General features: G+C 37.5%; 1 protein-coding gene across 5 annotated transcripts in view; it reads left to right on the forward strand.

Moving 5' to 3' along the window:
• The window catches only part of RUFY3 (RUN and FYVE domain containing 3), an 81,594-nt gene that overhangs the window by 49,553 nt on the left and 4,473 nt on the right, over window positions 1-27,568 (forward strand). For 3 of the 5 annotated variants that reach the window (XM_008063212.2, XM_008063213.2, XM_021715109.1), the window contains 8 exons: window positions 1,229-1,290; window positions 3,022-3,087; window positions 5,479-5,548; window positions 9,223-9,315; window positions 10,631-10,714; window positions 14,018-14,185; window positions 15,113-15,210; window positions 16,830-19,111. In XM_008063212.2, coding sequence (XP_008061403.1) covers window positions 1,229-1,290; window positions 3,022-3,087; window positions 5,479-5,548; window positions 9,223-9,315; window positions 10,631-10,714; window positions 14,018-14,185; window positions 15,113-15,210; window positions 16,830-16,902 — 714 coding nt within the window. In that variant the 3' untranslated portion in view covers window positions 16,903-19,111. Of the gene's footprint in view, window positions 1-1,228; window positions 1,291-3,021; window positions 3,088-5,478; window positions 5,549-9,222; window positions 9,316-10,630; window positions 10,715-14,017; window positions 14,186-15,112; window positions 15,211-16,829; window positions 19,112-19,340; window positions 19,461-21,171; window positions 21,272-25,512; window positions 25,578-27,568 lie in introns of those variants that run through there. The other 2 variants (XM_021715107.1, XM_008063216.2) reach the window with 1 other exon arrangement.

The following is a 27,568-nucleotide window of genomic DNA, read 5'->3' on the forward strand; positions in this document are numbered from 1 at the left end:
AAAGAGTGAATAGCCTGAGGCCAAACTGCATAGGTTCAGATTCTGGCTTTCTCAATTTCTAGCTGAATGTATTTTGTAGTTAACTTAGTTTCTTCATGATTTAGAGTCCTTGATGTATACAAGGATGAAAAAGGATATCTATTTAATAAGGTTATTGTGAAAAATAAAGGAGTTAGTACATTAAAACAGGGTCTGAGACCAGGCGTGGTAACTCACGCCTAGAATCCTAGCACTTTAGGAGGCCAGGGTGAAAGGATTACCTGAGCTCACGGGATCAAGACCAGCCTGGACAACTTGGCGAGACCTCATCTCTACAATAAATAAAAAAATTAGCTGGGCATGGTGGTATGTGCCTGTTCTAGCTATTTGGAAGACTGAGGTGAAAGGATCACCTGAGCCCAGCAGGTTGAGGCTGTGGTGGCCATGCACTCCAGCCTGGGTAACAGGGTAAGACAATGATTCAAAAAAAAAAAAAAAAAGCAGGGTCTAGCACATATTAATTGCCTGATAAAGTTTATGTTTTCACTATGATTATTTCTAACCCTTTCTGTATGAAATATTATGGCACAAGTTTAAAAAATAAATAATTTTTAAAATAAATAAAAATTAAATTTAAAAATGTCATGACAAACTTCAGTTACATTTTATTCTGGGAAAAAGGAAATATGATATTTTGGTCTGAATCTTTAGAAAAGAAACTGAATAATAAAATGACAATCTGGAAAAATTAAGATGTGCATCAATGAAACTTGGGAATAGTAGACACCAAAATATTAGCAGAGGGCATTAGTTGTTGAAATTATGAGTATTTTTTATTACTTCTTTTTGTTTTTCTGTATGTTCTGAAGTTTCTACAGGGGAATGGATATTATTTTTGTAATTACAATTTTTTAAAATTATTTGTTAAACTTAATAGGAATTCAGTAGCAGAATGCCTGAAATAAGCAAAAGAGAAAGACGCTCTAGCCCTTATTTGTAGTAAGCATTCTGCTGACTGTCTTAATCATGATCGAGCCTTCTAGTCCTATTGATATAATCTTGGTTCTTTACCTACCTCCAACCCTTGTCAATTCATGCTTATACTAAAAGTAAAACATTAAATGTTCATTGTACATTTCTGGTAATTGTCATGACTGTATTACTATTTTGAGTGTCTAGAAAGAGACATTGTGTTATGTCTTAGGAAGAGTATCTAATTTTTATTAAATTCTGAAACTTCTCTCTATAGGTTGGAGTCATAGATTTTTCAATGTATCTCAAGGATGGGAACAGCAGTAAAGGTAGCGAAGGGTATGTACAAAAAAAATTAGGATTCTTTTTTTCCCCTGATGTAGTAGTTTTCAGACTTTTGTAGTATTTAAAGTTTGCAACAATACTGTTTTAATAACATGCTTGCTGGAACAATTTTGACAGATTTGCTTATAGTGTAGCTTGAATAAAGTCTTACCAAAAATATCTGATTATTATGCTTGCTACTAAACACTAAAGGGTTTGTTTGTTTTTTTTAGTTGAGTGAAAGTATGCATCATGGGTTTTATAAAATGTTAATTTTAGGGGAGCTGAGTGAAGGGTATGTGGGAATTCTGTATTGCTTTTACAACTCTTCTTGTAAATCTAAAATTATTTCAAAATAAAAGTTTTTAAAGTATTTACTGTGATACTTAGTAATTAGAGATAAGAGACATAACCATTATTAGCAGTTCAAAGCATAATTAGTCTGATGTTTTTAACTTTGGACATTGAAGTAAGATTATGTTGCTTATTCTTTTGGTAATTGTATAGGCATGTGGCCTTAATTTTATTTTTCTGCTGAAAAATCTAGTTGTTTAACTTTTGCTAGCTATATATTAGTTGGTTTCTCATATAATAATGATAAACACCGAATCTTTATGAAAGCCTTTTTTACCATTCACTTTGAATGTATATAGCACTTACAGGCAAATGTACAGCCTTTAAGAGCAACTGTATTACACCAGAGTGAGCTTAATTCAATACCTCTGGCAAATGGAAAATTGTTACTATTAATAATACTAGTGAGGTTGAAAAACCTATTAACAAGAAGAAAATTTTTTTTCTTTAAGTGTTTCTGATAGATTGTAACATACCTATAACCTAAGTTATTAAGATTTGGAAACTTTAACAAGGGCCTTATTAATGTGAGTATTGTTTTTTGTTTTGTTTGTTTTTATTTTTATTTATTTATTTATTTATTTATTTTTGAGTTGGAGTCTCACTCTGTCGCCCAGACTGGAGTGCAGTGGCCGCTCCCAGCCACCGCAGCTTCGACCTGCTGGGCTCCGGCGATCCTTCCGCCTCAGCCTTCCAAGTAGCCGGAATTACAGGCATGCCCTACCACGCCTGGCTGATTTTTTTTTTTTTGACTTATTGCAGAGATGAGGTCTCGCTGTTCAGGCAGGTCTCGAACCCATGGGCTCAGGCAGTCCACTCACCGCAGCCTCCCAAAGGCGCGGGATTACAGGCTGAGCCACGGAGCCCGGCCTGTTTGTTTTTATTTTTATTCTTTGAGTCAGAGTCTCACTTTGTCTCCCAGACTGGAGGTCAGTGGCATGCTCATGGCCACCGCAGCTTAACCTGCGAGGCTCAGGTAATCCATCCATCTCAGCCTTCCAAGTAGCTGGAATCAGAGGCACACACCACCATGCCTGGCTGATTTTTTTTTATTTATTGCAAAGATGAGGTCTTGCCAAGTTGTCCAGGCTGGTCTTGAACCCCTGGGCTCAGGCAGTCCTTTCACCATGGCCTCCCAAGGTGCTGGGATTACCGGTGTGAGCTACCAAACCCAGCAAGGTTTTTAATTTTTGAACTTCTCAGTTGTCCTTTTTGATATGTCAAGAGGGTTATACATTAGACCTGCCTTCTGGTTCAGTGTATTTTTGCCATTTTTTTTTTTCCTCATGTTTTCTGAAAAGATGGAGGTGGGGTGAGATCTTAAGTTTTGTTTTGTTTTGTTCTTTGATGTTATTTATTTTATTTCTATTTTCTCTCTTCTCCCTGCCCCAGAGATGGTCAGATTACTGCAATTCTGGACCAGAAGAACTATGTAGAAGAACTCAACAGACATCTGAAGTAAATAATGAATAAATATATTACTTTTAGGGGAATTGTTAAGGAAACAGGGAGGGGTAAAATGGTGAGCAGTGAGAATAAATTCACACAGTACTCAACAAATATCTGTAAAATTCCATCTTGCCAGGAGCTGAGTTAGGTGCTGGATAAATGGCACTTAACTGTTTTGGTGACCTTTAGTGATAAGTAGTATAGGACTAGGATGTAATTATAACTCCAGTGATGAAATAAATATACTCAGTTAAGAATTTTAAAATATGTGGCATATAGTTGAAACTGGCAGCCCTCTTGGTTCAGTAGATAATAGCCATGTATTTCAGGACTGATCTTGGGTAAACCACTCATTGCATTAGTACCTTTAGATTAATCATGTCTCTATACTTCCTTACATTTCTCATTTATACATCAAATTGGTAGAAAAATTTACCCTTTCTTCACCATCACTATCATTAATTTACCAAGTACTTACAAAGTAAAGTAGTCCTTCTTTATCTGCAGCAGATACATTCCAAGACACCCAATGGAGGCCTGAAACCACCGATAGTACTGAACCCTGTGTATACTATGATTTTTTTCTATACATACATACCTATGATAAAGCTTAATTTATAAATTAAGTACAGTAAGAGATTAGCAATAATAATAAATAGAATAATTTTAGCAGTGTACTATACTAAAAGTTAGGTGAATATGGTCTCTGTCTCTCAAAATCTTTTATTATCCTGTATTCACCTACTTTTGGGCCACAATTTACTGAAGGTAACTGCAGTCACAGAAAGCAAAACTGTAGTTAAGGGGAGAACTCCTGTGTTTTCAGAACTGTCCAGAACATGAAACTGTTTCCTCTCTCCTGAGGAGAGCTATCCATAAGCTATGGGTTTTCTCAAGTACTTTGATGTTCATGTTATGCTAAAGACTGCTGAATAATTCAGAAGAATAATTAAAATATTCATTAATTATTATCTTATGTGTAGTTCTCTTAAGAATAAAGATAAGCTTTTTTTAACATTATGTATTTTATTATACATACTAGGTACACAGTTAAAATTGAATACAAATCATACTCTCTAGAACATTAGACAATACATAGAACAAAGATATATGAATGAATATGTGATCTTTAACATGTTGATATTACAAAGTTTTTGAACTAATTTTTTATAATAAAAAATTCATTTATTTGAAACTATATGGTTAATGAAGGATTGATGCCATTTAAGTATTAATTTGTAACTTTATTAAACATTTTATCAGTGGTACTTATGTGTGAGAGGAAGAAAATTTTATAGTATATAACTTTCATGTTTCAGGAGGTATTCAACAGTAAAGTTTTTATATTATGAAGAAGAAAGCAAGTGTAAGCACTAGTTATTTTAGAAATGCTCTCCAAACTAGAACAACTTTTATAAAGTATTATTCTTTTCCTAACGCCACTCAAATTGTTTATAAATTGTAAAAATAGAAGTTATGAAAGTTAAAATTTTAACATTTTAGATAGTCAAGTTATAAAAAGGAGCTCAGATTGAAGTTTGAATAACCATTCAGTTTGGCACCTCTTCTTTCCTATACAAAGTACCTTCTCTTACTATCCTTCTTGACTTCAGTTACAAGCAAAAGATAGGCTGAGAGACTGTAGATGCAGACTCACAGTCTCTGACAAAAACTGACAGTGAAGGACCACAGGCAATCCAAGGGACGCAACAGAGCACAACAGTGTTAGTAACTGGAATTTGGTGAAAAAGCAAGCCAAACTTCTCATGCCTTAATAAAGATAAACATTTTTAATTTAAGTAAGACTTATAAAATTATTATACTAGTGTCTATAAATTTTGAGTAGCCTTAATTCTAGCTAGCAAATACAAGAACAGTTTATGTACATTTTCTCTGGGGACCAAGAACTAATAATGACTATGGAGATGGTAGCCAAGCAGAGATATGGTTACAGTTGACAATGAAGTATGAACAATGACACTGTTTTACGCTTTCCACGCCTTAGTTTCTTTATCTGTAATTGGGGATGCCTAATACATAGGGCTGTAAAAGGAATGAATGGAACATTGCAAGTGACATAATTCAGAGGAGTGCCTGGTGCATGTGAGCCTTTAACCCAGGAAGCCTTATTATCATGCACTGGTAAACCCTAACATCTACTGTGTGGTACCGTAGCTCTTTTATCTCTTTGAATACTTATTGAATTCGAATTCCATTGCCAAGGGTCTAGCAGTTAAAGCAGACTGTTCTTTGTAAGCTGTCTTAGAGCCTGTAGGTCTGTCAGAACTTGTGGACATTAGACAATGAATGATAAGTGTGAGGGGTGTTTTTAAAAGGAAGGTATAGAGTATTATTATGTTTTTCAGAAGAGATCATTATGTTTTGTTCTTGTCTTGGTAGTGCTACTGTAAACAACCTTCAGGCAAAAGTAGACGCATTAGAAAAATCCAACACTAAACTGACAGAGGAGGTGAGTGTTTTGGAAATCTTTGATTGACTTACAGGATGTCACAATGTGGCCAGGCATTGTGGGAGACTGAGGCACGAAGATTGCTTAAGGCCAGAAGTTCAAGACCAGCCTGGGCTATATAAATTAATTAAGTAAATAAATAAACAGAATTTCACAATGTACATTAGTAAACCAACAATTTTTTGTCATCTTGGAAATGAAGGACTTGACTTTTCAGATAACATCGACTAGTACATAATTCCTTGTTCTGACTAGAGTGGCCAACTGGCTTACTGCAGTGGTCTCATTTACCCATCTGGACTGCATAGGTAGGTTTCCTGGCTGCTCAAGTATCTTGGTTTGTCTTCTGTGAATATTTTGTCTGGGCTAGCGTAGACTAAATGTTTAGCCATAGCATAATATTCATCATTTATTCATTTAATTAACATTTTGGGCACTATTTATGTATAAGAACTAGACAAAGATTGGTATGTGCCAGGCATTGATTTCTGTGTTTCAGATTGGCAAACTCCCCACTACCCATTTCATTGTTTCTCCTTGGTTCAGTGAGATAGATAAGATAAAGGGCAGTGGTCAGAAGACCAGGAATCTCTGCTCACAAGTCATGCTGGTTTGATGTCATGTGAGCCTGAGTAAGTGAGTCACTTGACCTCTGAGAGGCCCAGCTCCCTCAGTGGCAAATGATGGTGTTTACGGTATACTTCCCTTTCGACTTGACCATTACTCTGAAGACCAGAGAAGACTGCACATATAAGTGAAAACTCTTAGAAAAGTCCCTAAAATAAGAGCAGAAAAATGACCTCATGTTTTACTTCTTTTTTTTTTTGAGTTCGAGTCTCACTGTGTCGCCCAGGCTAGAGTGTAGTGGCACACTCACTAACACCGCAGCCTCAACGTGCTGGGATCAAGCAATCCTTCCACCTCAGCCTTCCAAGTAGCTGGAACTACAGGCATGAGCTACCACGCTTGGCTAATTATTTTTTAATTTATTTATTGTAGAGACAAGGTCTCACCAAGTTGCCCAGGATGGTCTCAAACCTCTGGGCTCAGGCAACCCTCTCACTTCAGCCTCCCAAAGCGCTGGGATTACAGGCTTGAATCATTGCACCTGGCCATGTTTTGCTTTTAATAAGAAATTTTTCCTAATTTGCCAAAGGCTAAGCTTCAGATTTTTTTCTTTAAATAGCATTAGATGTTTTTATAAAAAATATTAAATAAAATTATCCAGATGGCAAAGAGGCATTTACCTTCTTTATTTTTAGTTATGATCCTGTTACCTACTGTGGAATAAATTTGATTTAAATAAAATCAAATTAAAGTACTAGTCAGGAAGGTACTGTTAATCAATTTTTTCTTCAGATTAACATTTTCATTGTTATAATTCTTAATTACCTTTCTTATTACTCAGTTCTGTGGACTTCATCTTGGAAGAATATTCTTAAATTGTATATATACATTAAAACTAATTTGCGGATGTGACCTTTAGAATCTTATTCCACAGGCTTTTGGAATATTCAGCACAGAATTTGTTTTACTGTGCTTCTGCTGCTACTACACTGAAACAATATAGCATAGCCATTAAGCATGGTCTCTAAAGCTAGAATTCATGTCCTCATGTCCTGCCTCTGGCACTTGTTGGCTTTTTTTGAAAGCAAAATTTATTAAGCGGACAGAAAAACTTCCACAGTGGGAGGGGACCCGGAGGGCTTGCCCCACTCATTGACTTTCTAATCCTGGGCCAATTACTTCAGTTTCTCTTCCCTGGTTTACTTATCTGTAAAATGGGAATAATGATAGTATTTTCTAAAATTGTTGTGTGAATTAACAAGACCAGTGCTCTAACCCCTGAGCTATAGAGCCTGTTGTGTGAATTAAATGATTTAATAATGAGTAGGGCTTAGAACAGTGCCTGACACATTATAAGCACTCAATAAATACAGTTGTTAATTTTTTTTCTCAGTCACAAGACTTGTCCTCCTAACTTAGACTTCTTATACTGATGGTATTCATTCATTCATTCACTTACTCATTTTACCAGTACCACTTATTTTCTTGAAACTTGGAACCTAGAGATAGGTAAGTACTGTGTATACTTTATAGAGAGCAGATAAGCTAATCAGGTCTGCCTTTATCATTTTCATTTTTGGGTTTAAGAGGGCCACTTCAAAAAGATAACAGACCTCTTCCCCTCATGCCCCCCCCTCCATTGCTGAACCCGAATGACAAATGATAACAAGGATGCAAATGAAGGTATAAATATCTACTGCATTGTTGGTAAAGCTGAATTAGAAAGCCCCCTTGCATCTGCAGCCATGTTTAGGCTTTCTGAAACTTCCTCTTTTTGTTGAGATCTGCCTGAGGGTCTTTGGCTCTAGAAATCAGACCTACTTGCCCAGAATTCTTTACGTGTTGTTAGGCCTATGGAGCAAGGAGAGAAATGGGCCTTTGAGCCTGCATCCAGAAAGCTTGCCCAAGCCCTCACTTCTCTGTTCCTATACCATGTTGGAACAGGACCTGGGCAGAACCTTACCTGCCACAGGTGAGGGGGTAATGAAAAAGGAGACGGCCTGGCTGAGACTTGCCTGACCTCTCAGTTTTCCTCCCAGCACCATTCCGGCACCTTCACGTTCTCTGGGAGTTTAGTGGGTACTGAGGAGGAAAAAGTATTTCCACCTCACTTTTCCACCTGTGAATTGGGGATATAAATGTTTCTCTTTGGCCATATACTGCTAATAGCATGACTTTTTTAGGTGCTGAAATGAAAACTTTCTTCAGTGCTTAATAGGATCTTTTAGAATGAGACTTTTGGAGTGAGTTTCTTTAATCTTTTGGCTTTTTACCTCATTTGTTAAAGATCTTATGGAGGGTCTCATGATGTGAGTGAACTCTTTACTAAACATTTTTAAAATAGATATTTTTACTAAATATCGTAACAAGTTATCCATGAGGACACCCTTGCGATAAACAATCTTAAATTAACATTTTGGCACCGAAAAAGATTTTCCTATAAAAGCAGCAATAAGAAGACTTTTTTTAACCTACTTTAAAAATACTTATCCTAAATCAGCCGGGCATGGTAATGCATGCCTGTAATTCCAGCTACTCGGAAGGCTGAGGCGGAAGGATCGCCGGAACCCAGCAGGTCGCCGCTGTGGTGGCCGGGAGCGGCCACTGCACTCCAGTCTGGGCGATGGAGTGAGACTCCAACTAAAAAAAAAAAAAAAAATGCTTATCCTAACTTCTCTGTAAGAACATTATAGCCGGGCTTGGTGGCTCAGCCTGTAATCCCACGCCTTTGGGAGGCTGAGGTAGTGGATTGTCTGAGCCCGTGGGTTCGAGACCCGCCTGGGCAAGCGAGACCTCCTCACTACAATAAATCAAAAAATTAGCTGGGCGTGGTAGCGTGTGTCTAATTCCGGCTACTCAGAAGGCTGAGGCGGAAGGATTGCCGGAGCCCAGCAGGTCAAGGCTGCGGTGGCCGGGAGCGGCCACTGCACTCCAGTCTGGGCGACAGAGTAAGAAGACTCCAACTCAAAAAAAAAAAAGAGCATTATAGATAGCTTTCTCTCTAGAAATATTCAAGCCTGAAAATTAAGTTCCAGCAGATCATGATTTATTTTATGCTATGTTACTTTTCAAAATATAAAATATTATTTTAAAATTTTTATCAACAGCTTGCAGTGGCAAACAACAGGATCATTACCTTGCAAGAAGAAATGGAACGAGTAAAAGAGGAAAGTTCCTACCTACTGGAATCCAATCGGAAGGTTAATCTTACTGGATTTATAAAATATTCATAGAGATCATGCCAGTGTGTTAGTCGCAAAGGGAAATCTCTAGAGGACTGTTTTAAGCAGCAACATTTGCATGTACCAAGCACACTGTTTTGACGTAGACTCCATGCATAATCGAGTGTATGTTGAAGGTTGTGGTAGGGTTATGCTCCTTTTCCTACACGATATTTCTTGGCTTCACTGCCACCTACATCTATTTAGAGGCTTCAAGAAAAAGTCTCATTCTGTTCCTTGTTTTTATGTATTAATAATTTGTACCATATTTAACTATTTGTTATATTAAATATTCCATTTTTTATACCGTGTTACTGTTGTGTAAAAAGTGATACCTCATTTATCTGATATCACTGGGAAAGAGTTATTATATTAATGAATTTTCTAGATAACTTAATCCCTTAAAGCACCAAACTGTTTATACATATCTAATCAGATTTTTGCAAGTCATTTATATATTTCACAATCCCAAGCCTTGTTAATTAGGAATATAATATAATACATTTAGCCCATGATGACAGGATCATAAGTGTCAACATTGGTAATTCTGTACTAAATTATAACAGTGCTACTTTAAGAGGCTATTGAAATTGATACGCTTATAACACCTACACTTAAATATTCCCATTTGCTGTGGATGGGTTTTTCCAGCCTCTTGTGAACTCACTAGTACCTCTTACTTTTTCCTGCTGCCAGTGTTGTTATCTCTTGAAAGGTCTCTCCTCTTCCTTTTATTTTCATGCTTCTAATCTATTGTCCCCTAGGAATCCAATATCCATGCTTATTAAAATTGTTTCTAAAGAGTAACTAGGCATTGAGTGGGGATGAAAGCAATTTTCTGTGAGTAGCGTTTCACTTTAATGCATGGACTTTGTGAAAACAACTGCTCAGAAGAATTTTTTGGTGACTATTTTTGTCTGTGAGCTCTCTGAATAGTTGAAAATACCAGATATGATATCTCTGGAGATTGAATATATTATCATTAAACCTTTGACCTAACTCATATTTTGCAATGAATACTGTGTTGTTTTTAGAGACTGATTTTTAAAACTTCTACCACCTGGTGTGGTAACTGATCTTGGATTTTAAATAAAGTGGTAGGAAACCACCAATTTAGCTTATTAACATTTTAAAATTTACTAGACTTCTTCAACGTCTTTATTGTCGTTATCCATCGTTATATGCTTGCCATATATATTTTTTTCCTTACTAAATAGCAATGTTAGTGTCTTCTGCTAATTCTGTATAGGGTATTTAAATCCTTAAATATGTACAATTTTTCTTATCTTTCAAGGGTCCTAAGCAAGACAGAACTTCAGAAGGGCAGGCACTAAGTGAAGCAAGAAAGCATTTAAAGGAGGAGACACAATTACGATTGGTAAACTTTGCTTAAGTTCTAATAATTCAGGAACACATTAAAAGGTAACTGCCTGCTTAGATGTTTTATTGTACAGACCAAGATTAGGAATATCAGTAGTGTTCTAAAAAACTTTAAAGATTATATAAAATTGTTTCTTTTTCATTTTAATCCACATTCCCTATAATACTTCCTCAGTCTTTTTCTGAGCATTCTCAACAGTCAATTCTCAATATCCATATTCTCGACATAGTTTTGCCAGTTTTTTTGTTCCTTTATAGTTTGTAATACAAGAACATTCCCTCTCTGACCTCAGTTCTCAGCCCTGCCAAGATTCTGATATATATCTTCTTGGAGGCAGTCCTCTCCCTTTACAAAGAATCATGAATGTACTCTTTTATGTTTAGCTGTTATTTCTGAATTTATTCTTGGTCTTAGATATAAAAGGAAACACTTATTATCCAGTATTAGGCCTAAGTTTTTTTAGAAATTAAAAATATATTTAGGCAGGGCGCAGTGGCCACGTCTATAATCCCAGCACTTTGGGAGGCTGAGGTGAGAGGATTGCCTAAGCGCACTGGTTCGAGACCAGCCAGGGCAACTTGGTGAGACCTCATCTCTACAATAAATCAAAAAATTAGCCGGGCATGGTTGCACATGCCTGTAGTTCCAGCTACTTGGAAGGCTGAGGCAGAAGGATCACCTGAGCCCACCTGAGTCGAGGCTGCGGTGGCCAAGAACATGCCACTGCACTCCAGCCTGGGTGACAGAGTGAGACTCCAACTCAAATATATGACTCAACTCAAAATATATTTTTATATATATATACAAACATATAATATGAGATATCATTTCACTGCAATTAGAATGGCAGCTATCAAAAAACAAAAGATAATAAGAATTGACAAGGATGTGGAGAAAGAGAAACTTTATATAGTGCTGGTGGGAATGTAAATTAGTATAGCCTTTATGTACTAAACAGTATGGAGGTACCTTTAAAAATTAAAAATAGAACTACCATATGATTCAAAAGAAATGAAATAAGTATGACAAAGACATATCTGCTGTACTCCTATGTTTTTTGCAGCAGTAGTCAATCAACCAAGATATGGACTTAATCTAAGTGTCCATCAACAGATGGATGGATACAGAAAATATGGTGTGTATATGTATTTTATGGTATATATATATATACCCATATATACACACAATAGTGTACTATTCAGCATCAAAAAGAATGAAATCCTGTTATTTGTGACATCAGGGATAAACCTGGAGAACATTTTGCTAAGCAAAATAAGCCAGGTACAGAAAGACAAATACGTAATAACTCTCATAAGTAAAATCTAAAAAGTTGTTCTCATAGATGTAGAGAGTAGAGTGGTGGGAGGGGGAAGGAGAAAGGATGATGGGGAACTGGTCAGCAGATTCAAAGCCACGGACAGATAGGAGGAGTAAGTTCTGGTGGGTTATTGCATAGTAGGAGAACTAGGGCTAACAATGTATTGTATATTCTAAAATAGAAGAGAGGTTTGTTTTTGTTTTTTTATTTATGCATAATAGATATACATAGTTTCAAGGTACATGTGATACTTTAATACATTCATATAATTTATACAAATCAAATCTGGGTACTTGGGATATCCATCACCTAAAATATTTGTCTTTATGCTAGAAAAAAGAGCAGCTTTCGAATGTTCTCATCACAAAGAAATGATAAATGTTTAAGATGATAGATATGCTAATTTTCCTGATTTGCTCATTACACAATTTATACATGTATCAAAATATCATGTTGTTCCTGATGGTCTAGTGGCTAGGATTCATCACTCTCAAAATATCATATTTTATCCCATAATATGTACAATTAGTATTATGTGTCAATCATACATTTAAAAAAATAATTTATAATAAGAAATACAGTGCTATAATAGATTTTTATCCAGGTGTTAATATTATTGTGTTAATAGTTCCTGGTATTAGTATATTAACTCTTCCTGAAGTTCAAATAGTATGACAAACAAAAGTACCCCCCAGATGTCTCTAATAATCAGGAAAAGCCTGAAAATAAGAGGTGACTTGAATTTTTACTAAAAGGTTATTAAAAATTGACAGTAAATAATTTCAGTTTTTCTGAAAACATAGCAGTATATATCATCATTGAAATAATTAGTATTTGCCTTCTCTGTGTGAATTAAATTTCAAAATACTTTTCATAAGGAGGATCCTTGAAATAATATATGTCAGCATTTTAAGAAAGAGTATGTTCATTTTCTATTATACTACTCGTGTAAAAGAAGGGACTCTCAGTTAAATGACACATAATAAATCTTAAAAATTTTGATATCTCTTTATCAGAATAATACAACTGTTAAGAAGGAAAGAAACTAAGAAAGTAGGCAAGGTTCTAGGTGTTCCCTGGGCACAAGGTAGAGGCAGAAGAATGCAGGGCTTTTGTATCTTTGATCCTCTGGATAATGTTGCAGTAGTAATAGTTGAAACACAAAGGAGTTTCATGTTAAGTGAATCTAAAAATTTTGTTAGCCTGTTAGCCATATGGCCATTCCCAGTAACTGAGATGTCGCCCAAGGGACCCAGAGGGTCTTCCAGTTTCCCAGGGTTCTTGAATATATCAACAACATTCAAATTCAGGAGAATTACAACTGCTTCATTTTGTGCTGACTACTGTAACTTTTTATGTATATTTCTGTAATAGGTTATGACATCACTTGTCTTAATGTCTAGCAAAGTGTGTGCATATTTTAGACATATAGGCATGGTGGTTCATGCCTATAATCCTAGCGCTTTGGGAGGCTGAGGCAAGAGGATTTTCTGAGTCCAGGGGTTCGAGACCAGCCTGGGCAACTTGGCAGGACCTCATCTCTACAATAAATCAAAAAATTAGACAGGCATAGTGGCATGCACCTATTTACAGCTACTTGGGAGGCTTAGGCGGAAGGATCACTTGAGTTCAGGAAGTCGAGGCTTTGGTGACCGTGAGCATGCCACTGTACTCCAGCCTGGATGATAGAGTAAGACTCCAACAAAATAAAATAGAATAGAATAATAAAAAAAAACTATTTTTGACTTGGCAAGTTTTTGAGATTTATGTATTTATATATCATATATATCATATGTTATATTATATGTTCATATACCCCAATGAGTTTTTTGCTAATGATTCTGAAAATGAATAATAGCTTAAATCTATTTTACCGTAATATCCAGACCTGAGAGTTGCAGCATACCTTTTCCTGTGAAACTGTTTGGTTTGTACTTAGTGAAGGAACGAGAGTGTAAGCAATTGACTTATTTTGGGGGCAGGATGTTGAAAAAGAACTGGAGATCCAGATCAGCATGCGACAGGAGATGGAGTTGGCCATGAAGATGCTGGAGAAGGATGTCTGTGAGAAGCAGGATGCGCTTGTGTCTCTTCGGCAGCAACTAGATGATCTCAGGGCTCTGAAGCATGAACTTGCGTTTAAGCTGCAGGTATGGACACATGAGAAATAGACTCACTGTCTCTCTGAAATCCTGAGGCTTCCTTCCATTCCTCTTTTTCTACAGAATCACACTTTTTTTTCTTTAAGAGTCAAAGTACATGAGCAAGTTTGTGACCTAGGTATATTGTGTGATGATGAGGTTTGTAGAATCACACTTTAATTACAAGAGGGAAGAGTTGCATCTATTTTGATGCTAGCTGCCAATAAACTACTTTAAGATTCAGAACATCATTGGGTCCTGAATTGTTCTGGAAAACCATGGCCACTTTTCGCATTATAATATGGCATGGCAGTCTTTATTTTATTTTTATACATTTTTTTTTAAGTTGGGATCTCACTCTGTTGCCCAGGCTCAAGTGTAGTGGCACAATCATGCCTCACTGCAGCCTCCACCTCCTGGGCTCTAGTGATCCTTCCACTTCAGCCTCTCAAATAGCTGAGACTGCAGGCAGGCACTGCCATGCCTGGTTAATTTTTTTTTGCTTTTTTTTTTTATAGAGACGAGATCTTGCTATGTTGCCTAGGCTGGTCTCAAACTCCTGGGCTCAAACAGTCCTCCTTCCTTTGCCTCCCCAAGTATTGGGATTACAGGCGTGAGCCACTGCGCCCCACTAGGTATTTTTAAACCCTATAAGGTAATTTCCACCCTCAAGCCTAACATGCTACCCCAGTTATATATTCTATTAGATTTTATACTGGAATCTGATAAATTGATGAGGTTTCTACTACTATTGTGATAATGCTGCATATGATGATATTAATTTTAAACACATTGAGGTTTTCTCCATTTGAGAATTAAACAAATATATGAACATTTTCATTTTTCCACTTACCATTAAGTTCAGAAAGGCATGTGTGTTTATATTTCATGATTTTATGTTATACATCTATCATTTATAATTATTATCTATAACAGAGTTCAGACTTAGGAGCTAAACAGAAAAGTGAACTAAACAGTCGCTTGGAAGAGAAGACTAATCAGATGGCTGCTACCATTAAGCAACTTGAACAAAGGTAAAAGTGCTATTTCTTTAATGAAACACTGGGCTATCAGTGCTGGAAATGAAGAGAATCTGCTATGCATTTGGCAAATAGAAAGTAGATTAAATTCTTCCAACTTAACAGCAGACATGCTGGCAGAAAAAAAGACAATTAACTGTTACTGTGTTTTTCTAAGATGTGACTGAAACATTTTTGAGACATGTCAATCACTTGACTAGCCTTTAAAAAAAACAGAAGGAAATGTCCGCCTTTCGTGACTATTTCGTGACTCTTACTTAATCCATTTCAATGTCAGGAAGGATACTACAAGGATGAAATGACTTGTAAATGCACGTTTGTAATCTTACTGTTAAGGATCTTACTGTTCATCACTAAAGTCTTTGAATACTTTGGTGCTAGGTGCTGTACGGGTACTGAGAGACAGATGTCCTCCGGGATATACTCTGGATCTTTCTCTCCCTTCTTTAACTTCAACCTTTTTCTCTTCTCCAGTCTTTTTTCTGTCTTTCTCCTGGATACTTCTGTAGTCTCCTCTGTTACCTCCAGTGCATTTCTCCAGCTGTGCCCTTCATCTGGAGACCAGTCTTGAGTTCCCATCCAACTGTCTTCTCCTTGTACCTACAGTTCAGTCTGCCCAAAGCTCATCTTCTCCCTATACTACTCTTTTCTTTCTTTGTACGAAACCACCAGTTTCTTCCTTGGTGGCTCGGCAGCCAAGAGAAATGACTGAGACTTCAAGATTGAATGTGACACAACACCCAAGGTCATTTGATGTTTCCAACCTTAGCATACCCACACATTACCCTTCTTGCAACTGAGCAAAACTAAACTACTGGTCCCTAGACATACTTCCCATCCATTCCTTTCTTAGTTGCTCCCCCAATTAGAAATGTCCTTCCTCTTCCCACTCCGTTGTTCTTCAGGTACATTGCTTATGTTTAGACTAAATACCACCTCCCCAAAGCATCTTCTAACACCTCTTCCCATCGGTAAATGAACTGTCCTTCTTGGAATTCCCCCAAGCCTTATCTTTCTATGCCTCTGACGGCCCTTCTCACTGTCTGTTTTGCCTCATAACCCTTTATATGTGTATCTGGTTGTCCAATGAGAGTGTAAGGTCCTTGAGGTTAGTTACCTAATCTATTAAGCTCTCTCAGTGGCTCTGTCACAGTGTTGAATGTACAAGGCACTCATTCAGTAGATACGTGAATAAATGGATGAATAGGTAACTTTTTTTATTCAGATGATTCTTAACAAGGGGAGGGTCCTGAACAGCAGTGCATATTATTATTAATGTTAACTCAAAAATTAACATAAGCTAGAAATCTCAGGTATGACTGATAAATAAAAAGGTATCTGTTTACCTAGGAAAGAAAGTTATATACTTGCTCATAAACAGGTATATGTTTATGATATAACAAACCAGTTTTAGTGTTCACAAATTGTGCTTTTGAAATGTATCAAATTATTTTTCAATGTTTTTTTGACTTGGAATTTAAAGCAGACAGAACTGAAACACTGGCTTATTTCTTCAAGTTTTAAGCTAACATATTCTCTTGCTATTTTTGTGTTTCCTGTTTATCCATTTTTTCATTCTCCTTTCACTTCATTTTCATTTTTATTTTATTTAGTGAAAAGGATTTGGTGAAACAGGCAAAGACCTTAAATAGTGCAGCAAATAAACTGATCCCAAAACATCATTAGGCATTTTGCAGTTGGTCACCTTGCAAGTCCGATATTACAACTTAATTGTAAAAGGAAGAAATCTGGAAGTTATTAAATTTAAGCTCTGATTCTATATAAAATGTCACCAAAAGTTGACTTTGAATTGGTTGGACTTTTAAAAAACCAGTATAGGTTTTTAAAATATAGGTTGGGGTTTTTTCTTATTATTATTTTCACTCTAGGAAAAAAAAATTTGGTATAAGTTCATAATTAAATGCCAAATAAACTTTGAGAAATTACTTCTGAGTTGACCAATAAATAAATACCATTTTTAAGAAGCCTAGGGAAATGAAGCTCTGTACATATATTAATGATGCCTTTACAACCTAATCCTTGATAATATCAGATTCTAGGTGCGTTGTTCATGTCTGTATCAGCAAACCTGTTTTGCCATTGCAGTGTAATGAACTAGAGGTAACTACCATGTGAACTTGGACTCTTCTAAAGTAGTTCTGTGTCTCTTAGGCCATGACCCCTTTTCACTTTTGTTATATAGGTTTAATCCCCAAGCCAAGGATAAGTACTTAATATTTCATTACTGTTCTACTTTCAGTAACCAAGATTGCTTGCAACTTTTTTTGCCTTAGTGACTTTAAAAAAAAAACCAAAAGCCTCCTTTATTTCTTTAAAGCACATAGAGATAAAATTAGTAATTAGGTAACTTATGATAACATAATAATGTGGAAGCTTGGGAAAACCCTCCTAATATTTGTCATCTTCTACCTCTGCCATTTTTCTGCAATTTCATTTCCTACTTAGGTGGCTTGGAGAGAACATTTAATAAAAACACACTCTCCTTTAAAGAAAAAAGTGTACTGCACTTTTTCCATATCTATCCTGCTTTTCCTATTGGAGTCCAGAGAACAGGGTAAAGACAGGAATGATAATGTTGTTCCTGTCATTTCTTACCTGGAAACATTTAAGGTTTCCTGTTACTTTTTGTTCAGATGGGGAGTTGCTAAAAGTTCCGGGAAAATAATAATTGAATTAATTAGAGCTAGAAAAACATTTTAGAGTAGGAAATAGATACGCGATAAACTTATATTCTTTATTATTATTTAGTACAAAAGTAGAGATTCCCAGTAGATATCCACAAGCAATATTAGCAGGGCTTCTTTTTCTGAGTGATTACAGATTTAACCCTTTCTAGGCTTTACATTGTAAATAACCCTATAAATACTTTGATTTTTTTTAATGTCTTGATTTGGGGAGGTAGGCTTCACATAAGCCTTCATTCCTTCAAAAGGTCTTGACAAAATATTTGTTTTTTCTCATTCTGATATGCTTTGCAGCATTTCAGCTGCTTAGGTGGGGACAAAGATAACCCTTTTGCTTCCAGCTCTTGAAATTCTTTATCTTCTCGGCAAAACCAGAGATTTCATGTGTGCTTTAGATGTCCCTGCACAGATCTGAACCAAAATCAAGTCAAAGAACATATATTTAGAGCAACTTTATGAAAGACCCTGGGCTCTTGAACTTATTTTAGTTCTTATGATTTTGCACCTATATAAATCAAGTTCTTTCTATATATATATATTTCATCAATCTTGTGATGAGCCACCTTTTCTATGAGCATTTGGAAGACATGATCAAACATAACTCTCTAAAGACTATGCATAGCATGCTTCTAAATTCTATTATGTAAAGGCCCAAATGTTTCACCTTCTAAAACTCGCTTCGTTATAGGTGCAAGGTTATAAGATGTTGAGAAGAAAACCTCAATCAGAATCTTCCAGCAGATGTGGTGAAGAGTCTTACATAGGCCCAGTCCTGAGTTCTTTGTCCACTTAGTCACCTACCACTTGGTGGGAATGGAGGAAGAGGGAAAGGAAAAAGACAGCTAAACTCTGACAAAAGCTTCTCCCAATAGAATAACCCAAAACCTGGGGAAGGGTTGATGTATACTATCCCATGATTTAATATATATGGTTAGGAAAAAGGACAAGAAGAAATGTTATAATACCACATATGAAAAGGTAGTTGCCCATTTACAAGTTCCAGTTATGTGTGTAAAACCGAAGAATAAAGGTCCAAATCTTAAGAAATAAAAACAAAAAAGTAGATTTAATTTAAATGACTGTGTACTTGAGGTTGGCTTTGGATATGGATTTTCTAAAAAGTGATGTTTATTGTTTATCATCTAATGGCTGTAAACCGTAGTACTAGAATAAAAAAAAATGGAAAATCAGCTTTTCCTCTGCCTGGTTCACCTTCCTCTTGTGTTTCTTTAGAATCTGTTTCTTCTCCGTCCTTTTCCCCCATAATTTCTTTCCGTGTGTCTTGCAATGTTTTTTTTTTCCTCTCTCTGTCTCTCTGTGCCTATTTCCTTGGGTTATTTTATTTTGTGTTGTGAACTTGGTCTTCCTCCCCACCACGGCTTTTGTTTTTTATCACAAGTCCATATGGCTCACATCCAGATTGCGCCAGGTTGAGCGAGACCGCCAGTCTGCTGAGTTGGACAACCGGCTCTTCAAACAGGACTTCGGAGACAAGATCAACAGTCTGCAGCTGGAAGTGGAAGAGCTCACCAGGCAGCGGTGAAGAGAGGGCAGCTTGAGCTGACAGGGTGGTCATGGGTAATTCTAAGCCTACACAGCAAGAGACAGGGTCTTATGACTTCCAGCTAGCTAGGCTCTGTCTTTGCAATGTCCTTTCTCTGGAATTGGAATTTAGAAAACTTCACCTATGTCAGCATTCCCCAAATCCTGCCAACATGCTTGGTGATGAAAGAATTAGGAAATTAGAGGCCAAGGTCCCAGATCAATAGTAATTAATAGCCAATATAACACTAATAATAGTTATTACTTCCTGAATTCTTACTTTGTGCCAGATTCCTTAAAAAGCATTTTACATGCAATCTCTCCTGATATCATATAGCCCTATTAGTAGGCAATATTATTGTCACCACTTTCAGATGAAATTAAAGCTTAGGTAGTTAAATGTGTCTAAATTCACACAGGTAAGCTAATAAGGCACCACCATCATTTAAAAGCCTGTCTGTCTGATGTCAAGCCCTTAACCATTCTTCCATATTCTTGCTCAAATGAGACTCACTTCTGCGCTGAAACCACTGACTTCAAATAGTCAGACCTTTGTTGGATGTAAATCACATAGCTACTTGCAACCAGAGAAAGCTGATTTAAGAATAAATAAAAATAGCCGGGCGCAGCGGCTCAAGCCTGTAATCCCAGCACTTTGGGAGGCTGAGGTAAAAGGATTGCCTGAATCCAGGGGTTCGAGACCAGCATAGGCAACTTGGCGAGACCTCATCTCTACAATAAATCAAAAATTAGCTGGGCGTGGTAGCACGCGCCTGTAATTCCGGCTACTCAGAAGGCTGAGGCAGAAGGATTGCCGGAGCCCAGCAGGTCAAGGCTGCGGTGGCCGGGAGCAGCCACTGCACTCCAGTCTGGGCGACAGAGACTCCAACTCAAATAAATAAATAAATAAATAAATGAATAAAAATAAATCACATAGTTACAAAGGACACTAGTGTTTGAGGGTATCACTGGAGATTGAATACGTAACTATAAGGAGAGATCAGCTAACTAATATGAAATGGAACTATCATGTCCACACTTTCACGCTCTATCTTACTGAAAATGTGTAAATACTGTTTTTCAGTTATAGCAAATCCTACTTATTGCTGCACAGTGACCACAGCTCTTCACTGATAGTTAATATGAAGTGCTGACATTCAGAGTAGTGACCTTTAGGCACTGGGGGATCCCAAAGTGCATTCTTCATTATCCAAAGAAGATTAAGCACATTTCATGTACGTTAATGTCACAGGTCTTTTTGTATTTTAGAACTTTAAAGCTTGGTTGTCCATATGTATTTGGTAACTTTTTATTATATACTAAAATTTAATTAATGAACTTTAAGAAAAGGATTTGTCAGCCGGGCTCGGTAGCTCAGCCTGTAATCCCGTGCCTTTGGGAGGCTGAAGTGAGTGGATTGCCTGAGATCCACCTGGGCAGTGAGAGCTCATCTCTACAATAAATCAAAAAATCAGCCGGGCGTGGTAGCGCATGCCTGTAATTCCGGCTACTCGGAAGACTGAGGTGGAAGGATCACCAGAGCCCAGCAGGTCGAGGCTGCAGTGACCGGGAGCGGCCACTGCACTCCAGTCTGGGCGACAGAGTGAGACTCCAACTCAAAAAAAAAAGAAAAGGATGTGTCTCTCATTAAAAAATACGTGTTTAGAAATCCAAAATTTTCATCCTTTTCCTCTCCCACCTATTTCAGGAACCAGCTTGAGTTAGAACTAAAACAGGAAAAAGAAAGAAGATTGCCAAACAACAGGAGCATCCCAGGAAAGGCTTCCCAGAAGCCAGAACCCAAGATGGTAATACTTGTTCCTCTCTTGTTCATTTACTTAATTTTAGTTTCAGACACACCTTGATAGACTTGTCAGTTTTCTTTCATGGATCACATACTTAATTGCTGTTGCCTCCAATATGTAGATGGCAAACGATTGATGGAGTGAATAGATGAAAGTCTGATTCTGATACTACCTCTAGAATACTCTCTCTAACGATCTCTTTGGAAATGGAGTTTTTAATCATTCCCAATGACTCTCTTTTTCCTCTTGATGTTTTAAAAATAAAGTTATTGTGATATTTTAACAAAAATATGTGTTTCTTGGACTTCTGCTGCTGACTAATATTTTTAATAATATAGTATAATAATTCCTCCCCAATTCTGTATTCCTCTTTAACTGATTTTCATAGATGTAGATTTGCTTCTGTATCCCTTATTCAAAATCATGAGGATTTCAATTTAAGCATACTCAAGAAACTTATCATGGGAATAATTAGAGAACTGGACTTGGGGAAGGGAGTACTTTAAAGAGCAAGAGTAGAAATTTCTACTTGGAACAATCTTGGAAGAAGAGACCGTTAGCACCTGTAGTGTGAGGGAGCTAAAATTAGGTAAAGTCTTCTCTGGAATCCAGGAAATAATGAAATCAGAAAAGCATGAAATACTTTTTCTATCAAAGACAAACACAGGAAAAAAAACTGCCTCCTTTGTGTATATCTTATACAAAAGAACTTCAAAAAGTTCATGGAAAAATTTAATTAAAAAATAAAAATATAAACTTTATTTCTCAACATAAGCTCTATCAACTTCACTTTTGTAAGTGAAGATACCAGCCATTTAATCCATCCCTAAAGAACTGAGGGTCCTGGGAATTTGACCATGTCAGTGCAGTCTTTTTTACATTATTAACTGAAGAAAAATTGATGCCCTTTAAAGATGTTTTAAGGCCGGGCATGGTAGCTCACGCCTATAATCCCAACTTTTGGGAGGCTGAGGTGAGAGGATTGCCTGAGCTCACAGGTTCGAGACCAGTGTGGACAACTTAGCAAGACTTCATCTCTGCAATAAATTTTTTAAAAGTAGCTGGGCATGGTGGTACTTGCCTGTAGTATCAGCTACTTGGAAGACTGAGGCGGAAGTATCGCCTGAGCCCAGCAGGTTGAGGCTGTGGTGGCCATGAGCATGCTACTGCACTCCAGCCTGGGCAACAGAGTGAGACTCCAACTCAAAAAAATAAAAATAAAGATTTTTTTGTTTGTTTGTTTGGGTTTTTTTTAGTTGGAGTCTCACTCTTGTCGCTCAAGCTGGAGTGTAGCAGCACACTCATGGCCTCCACAGCCTCCACCTGCTGGATTTAGGCAATCCTTCCGCCTCAGCCTTCCAAGTAGCTGGAACTACAGATGCATGCTGCCACATCCAGCTAGTTTTTGTAATTTATTATAGAGACAAGATCTCACCAAGTTGCTCAGGCTGGTCTTGAACCCACAGGCTCAGGCAATCCTCTTGCCTCAGCCTCCTAGAATTCTGGGATTACAGGCTGAGCCAGTGCGCTCAGCCAAAAAAGATGTTTTAAGATGAGGAAACAAAGAAGCCAAAAGGAGCCAAATTAGGATGGGAAGGTAGAAGCTTAATGATTTCCTATCAAAACCCTAGAACAATTGCCTTGATTGATGAAAGGAGTGAGCAGAGCATTGTGGTGAAGAAGAACTCGGGTGAAGCTTTCCCAAGCATTTTTGTGCTACAGCTATGTCTGACTTTCTCAAAACACTCTTAAAATAAGCAGATGTTTTCATTCTTTGGCTTCCAGAAAGTCAACAAGCAAAATGCCTTGAGCGTCCCCAAAAACTGTTGTCATGACCTTGGCTCTTGACCAGTCTGCTTTTGCTTTGTCTGGACAATATTCCCCTTCTTGGTAGCCATTGCTTTGATTGTGCTTTGTCTTCAGGATGGTACTGGTAAAGCCATGTTTCTTCTCCTGTTAAAATTCTTCAAAGTAATGCTTAATGATCTTGACCCCACTTGTTTAAAATTTCCATTAAAAGCTCTGCTCTTGTCTGCAGCTGGCCTGGGCACAATTGTTATGGCACCTATCAAGTGAAAATGTTGCTCAACTTTAACTTTTCAGTCAAAATTGTATAAACTGAACCTACTGAGATGTCTATGGTTTGGCGATTTTTTTCTGCTGAGAAGTGTTGGTCTTCTTCAATTAGAGCATGAAACATGATTAATTTTTTGCCTTGCAAGTTTATGCAGATAGTATACCACTGCAGGCTTCATCTTAAACATCATCTCATCTGTTTTTAAGTTATTCATTTGTAAACTACTGATTTCTTTGGGGAATTGTCCCCATAAATGTATTATAAAGCATCAATGATTTCACCATTCTTCTAAACAAGCTCACCATAAATTTTATATTTGTTCTTGCTTCAGTTTTAGCAGAATTCATGTTTCTGTGAGAGACACTCTTTGCAAAGTAATGTCTTCTTTTTAGTACCTCAAACTAGATCCTGTTTGGACATGTTATAACAAGTTGGAACAAGTTTATTTTGGTGCAAAAAGTTGGGGGTTTTTTAAAGTTTTTTGCTTTATACTCTAACTAAGGCATTGCAGAAGAAAATGTCTACAACATCATCATTTAGCATTTGGAATAGATAATAAATCAGGCTGTTTTCTTTTGGCATTTTTTTTTCATAATATGCATTTTCCATGAACTTTTCGAAGACACTTCATATTTAATGATGCAAGACAGGTTTATAATCTTCTTATTTAACATTTCTAGGCTGGGTATGGTGGCTCACACCTGTAACCCAACCATTTTGGGAGGAGGAGGCGAGAGGATTGCTTGAGCTCAGGGGTTCGAGACCAGTCTGGGCTACTTGGCGAGACCTCGTCTCTATAATAGATCAAAAAATTAGCCAGGCATGGTGGCACATGCCTGTGGTTTCAGCTACTTGGAAGGCTGAAGTGAAAGGATCACCTGAACCCAGCAGGTCAAGGCTGCAGTGTTAATGAGCATGCTGCTGCACTCCAGCCTGGGTGACAGAGTGAGACTCTGACTCTAAATAAATAAATAAACAAAATTTCTAGAGTGCAGTCTGCTAATGTGCTAGAGAGTAGAAAAGAATGGTACATGGAAATCTGTTACCCATTACCAATAATTTAAAATGTGTAAAGAAGCACTTGATGTAGAATGCTGTCGTTATTATTTTAGTTTAGTGAACATAAAATCTAAAAGATCTTACAAAAGTGTACTTAAAACGTTGGCCTGTCTTGGCTGGACTCAGTGGCTCAGCCTGTAATCCCAGCACTTTGGGATTCCGAGGTGAGTGGATTGCCTGAGCCCACGAGTTTGAGACCAGCCCGGGCCATTTGGCAAGACCTCATCTCTACAATAAATCAAAAAAATTAACCAGGTGTGGTAGCACACACCTGTAGTTCTGGCAACTTGGAAGGCTGAGGTGGAAGGATCACCGGAGCCCAGCAGGTCAACGCTGGGGTGGCCATGACCATGCCACTGCACTCCAGCCAGGGCAACAGAGTGAGACTCCAACTCAAAAAAACAACGTTGGCCGGTCTTACCCTATTTTTCCAATAAGGCTTTAAGTTTTTCAGTCTCCAGTTACCCTCCACTGGTGTTTCCAGGTGGGTAAATTTTGCATTGACATCTGTTCCTTGATATTTGAGTGATATGAGAACACACTTTCCACTTTTGGATGCAGATGGGTGGCAGTTCACCTCAGACAGCAGTGTATGTGTAGGTCACAGAAAGAATTTATCCCTGAAAGCTGCCCAGGCAGGGCTTGTATTGATCGAAATTCAGTTCACAACTTGATGTTGATCCTTCAAAGTAGAAAACTCCTTGAGTGTTATAGGCTGCAGAAGTTGTCGGCAATTGGGCATCTACTTGGTTGAATATGCAGAGGATTACATAGTCTGCTGGATGTGGCCATCCTTGGTTCAGGGGAGAAAGAATTATACTCCTACTAAGAAGTAACTAATACCTTGAGCCAACTTTGCAAGTAAATAGAATTTTACTTGAACCTCCGAAATTGAAATAGCTACTCTGAAAATCATTCGTTGCATGCTCTTATCAGAATAGTTAACAAACTACTTGCAGCAGAGAATAAGGAAACATGCTTGAAATTTAGATCCCTTATAAACAAAAGCTACTTTGCTATACTCTAAGGCATTGCAGAAGAAAATGTCTGCAACATCATCGTTTAGCATTCGGAATAATTAATAAATCGGGCTGTTTTCTTTTGGCAGGATGGGAAGCACAAAATTCAAGAGGAAAATGTTAAACTAAAAAAGCCCCTGGAAGAAAGCCACAGGTGTTTGTTAATCAAGTATTAACTAAGATATACAGTTATTTTGGGGCGGTGGGAAAGAGGGGGCTTTTGATATATATTGGCATTGACACAGACTGGACAGTGACTGATAATATTAATATGCCAGAAAGACATTTTGAAGGGGAAGTGAGTAAATAATAAAACTGATAGCATGTATTAAACCAAGCCCAGTGGGGACCAAAGGGAGGCCCAAACTTTACCTTTACGATGACCACTTGTATACCTAATCCTGAATTGTATCCATGTCTTTAAAATAAAACAAATTTTTTAAAAAGCAACAAAAAAATCAAATGTTTGGTAGAACATTTGATAGAATAAAAACTAACTAACAATACCTGCTTATTTTATTAATTGATGAAGGCAGTCTAATTTCTAAGCAAGCATGTAGTAAAACCTTATGGGGGACATGATTTAACTTTGACTCGACCTTTGTAATTAATATTTAAATATGAAAACAATAACAGTATAACTTGTCTTAATAAAGATATTAGTGAGAATAAAGTAAAATAAACCAAACCCATAGGTTATTTTGGAAGAAAGAAGGATAATCCAGCTGTCCTCTAACCCTTCCCTGATTAATCCCCAAACTCAGATTATCACTTAAAAGACTACTTCTCTCCTTTACCGCATTGGTATTTCAAAAGAATAATGCACAAGTCATAGCATGTCTTAGGTTCTTAAATGTATTTGAGTATGACTTGTTTCCACCTATGTGCTAAGTTTCAAATAAGTACCCTCACTTCTCTTACCTTTTATTTCTCCTTTCTCTTGTGTCTTGGATAGCTTTCCTTTTCCTAATTCTTCGTCTGATTTGCTATTTTGAAGCACATAGGATGATTTCAAGGAAGCTAACTTTGGTATTTTAGCAGGTTACAAATATAACAAAACATTACATAGTGCCACTGCATTAAAAAATAAAGGCAGTCCAATTGTGACATCCTAGAAAAGGCAAAACCATGGAGACAGTTTTTTTCTTTAAATTGCCAGGTGTAGTGGCTCATGCTTGTAATCCCAGCATTTTGGGAAGTGGAGGCGAGAGGATTGCCTGAGCCCAGGGGTTCAAGACCAACCTGGGCAACTTGGTGAGACCTCGTCTCTACAATAAATAAAATAAAAATTGGTTGCCAGGGGTTAGGAGAAGTGGAGAATGAGCAGGCGGAGCCAGAGGCTTGTAGGACAGTGGAGCTCTTCTGTGTGGTACTATAAAGGTAGATGTATCATCACACATTTGACCAAACCCATAGAACGTACAGAGCTCCAGTGTAAACTTGGACTCTGGGCAATAATGATGTGTCAACCCGGGCTTATCAGTTGGAACAAATGCCCCACTCTGCGGCAGCGTGTTGACAAAAAGTCTACAGGAGGGGCAAGATGTTTACGGGAGACTTTCTACTCAGTTTTGCTGTGACTCTAAAACTAAAGATCTGTTTTAAAAGGTGAGGGAAGAGGTTAGTGATGTGGAATGACACCCTGGAGAGGTTTTGCAAGCACTGTCCAAGGTACACTTGGGGCAGCCATCAGTGTCCAGGTTTTGTTGCCCTAGGAAAGAGGTCATCTGTCATCTGGAGCCAAAGTAGCTCCTGGAGAAAAGCAGTCACGCAGTAGGCTGGTCACGCGGGCAAAGAGTCCAAGTGCCCCTTCCTTGCCTCAGCAGAATGATGCCCAAGTCTTTCACTTGGTTTCCAAAGAGCATGGTTTTATCCTGAGCTAAACTTAAACTATAGCCTATCTAACAGGATCAATGAGCATGGGCAAGGGGAAAGGAACTGGAAAGGCCGTGGAGCCAGCCTGGACTTACAAGTGCCCTTCGGGGGCAGCCCCGTTCCAAACCAAAATCAAACCGTTAACTCGAGATATCAGGAGTGTAAACTTCTGATATAGGCCCTGGGAGTATAAGACAGTGCTTGCTTCTATCTGTATTTTGCTCTGCAGCTTAGAAAGGCTGTTTCACGTTCATTTTCCCCTTAAGATTT

Source organism: Carlito syrichta, unplaced genomic scaffold (genome assembly GCF_000164805.1).
Source record: "Carlito syrichta isolate Samal-C Ts95f unplaced genomic scaffold, Tarsius_syrichta-2.0.1 Scaffold306677, whole genome shotgun sequence".
Classification (NCBI taxonomy): Eukaryota; Metazoa; Chordata; class Mammalia; order Primates; family Tarsiidae; genus Carlito; species Carlito syrichta.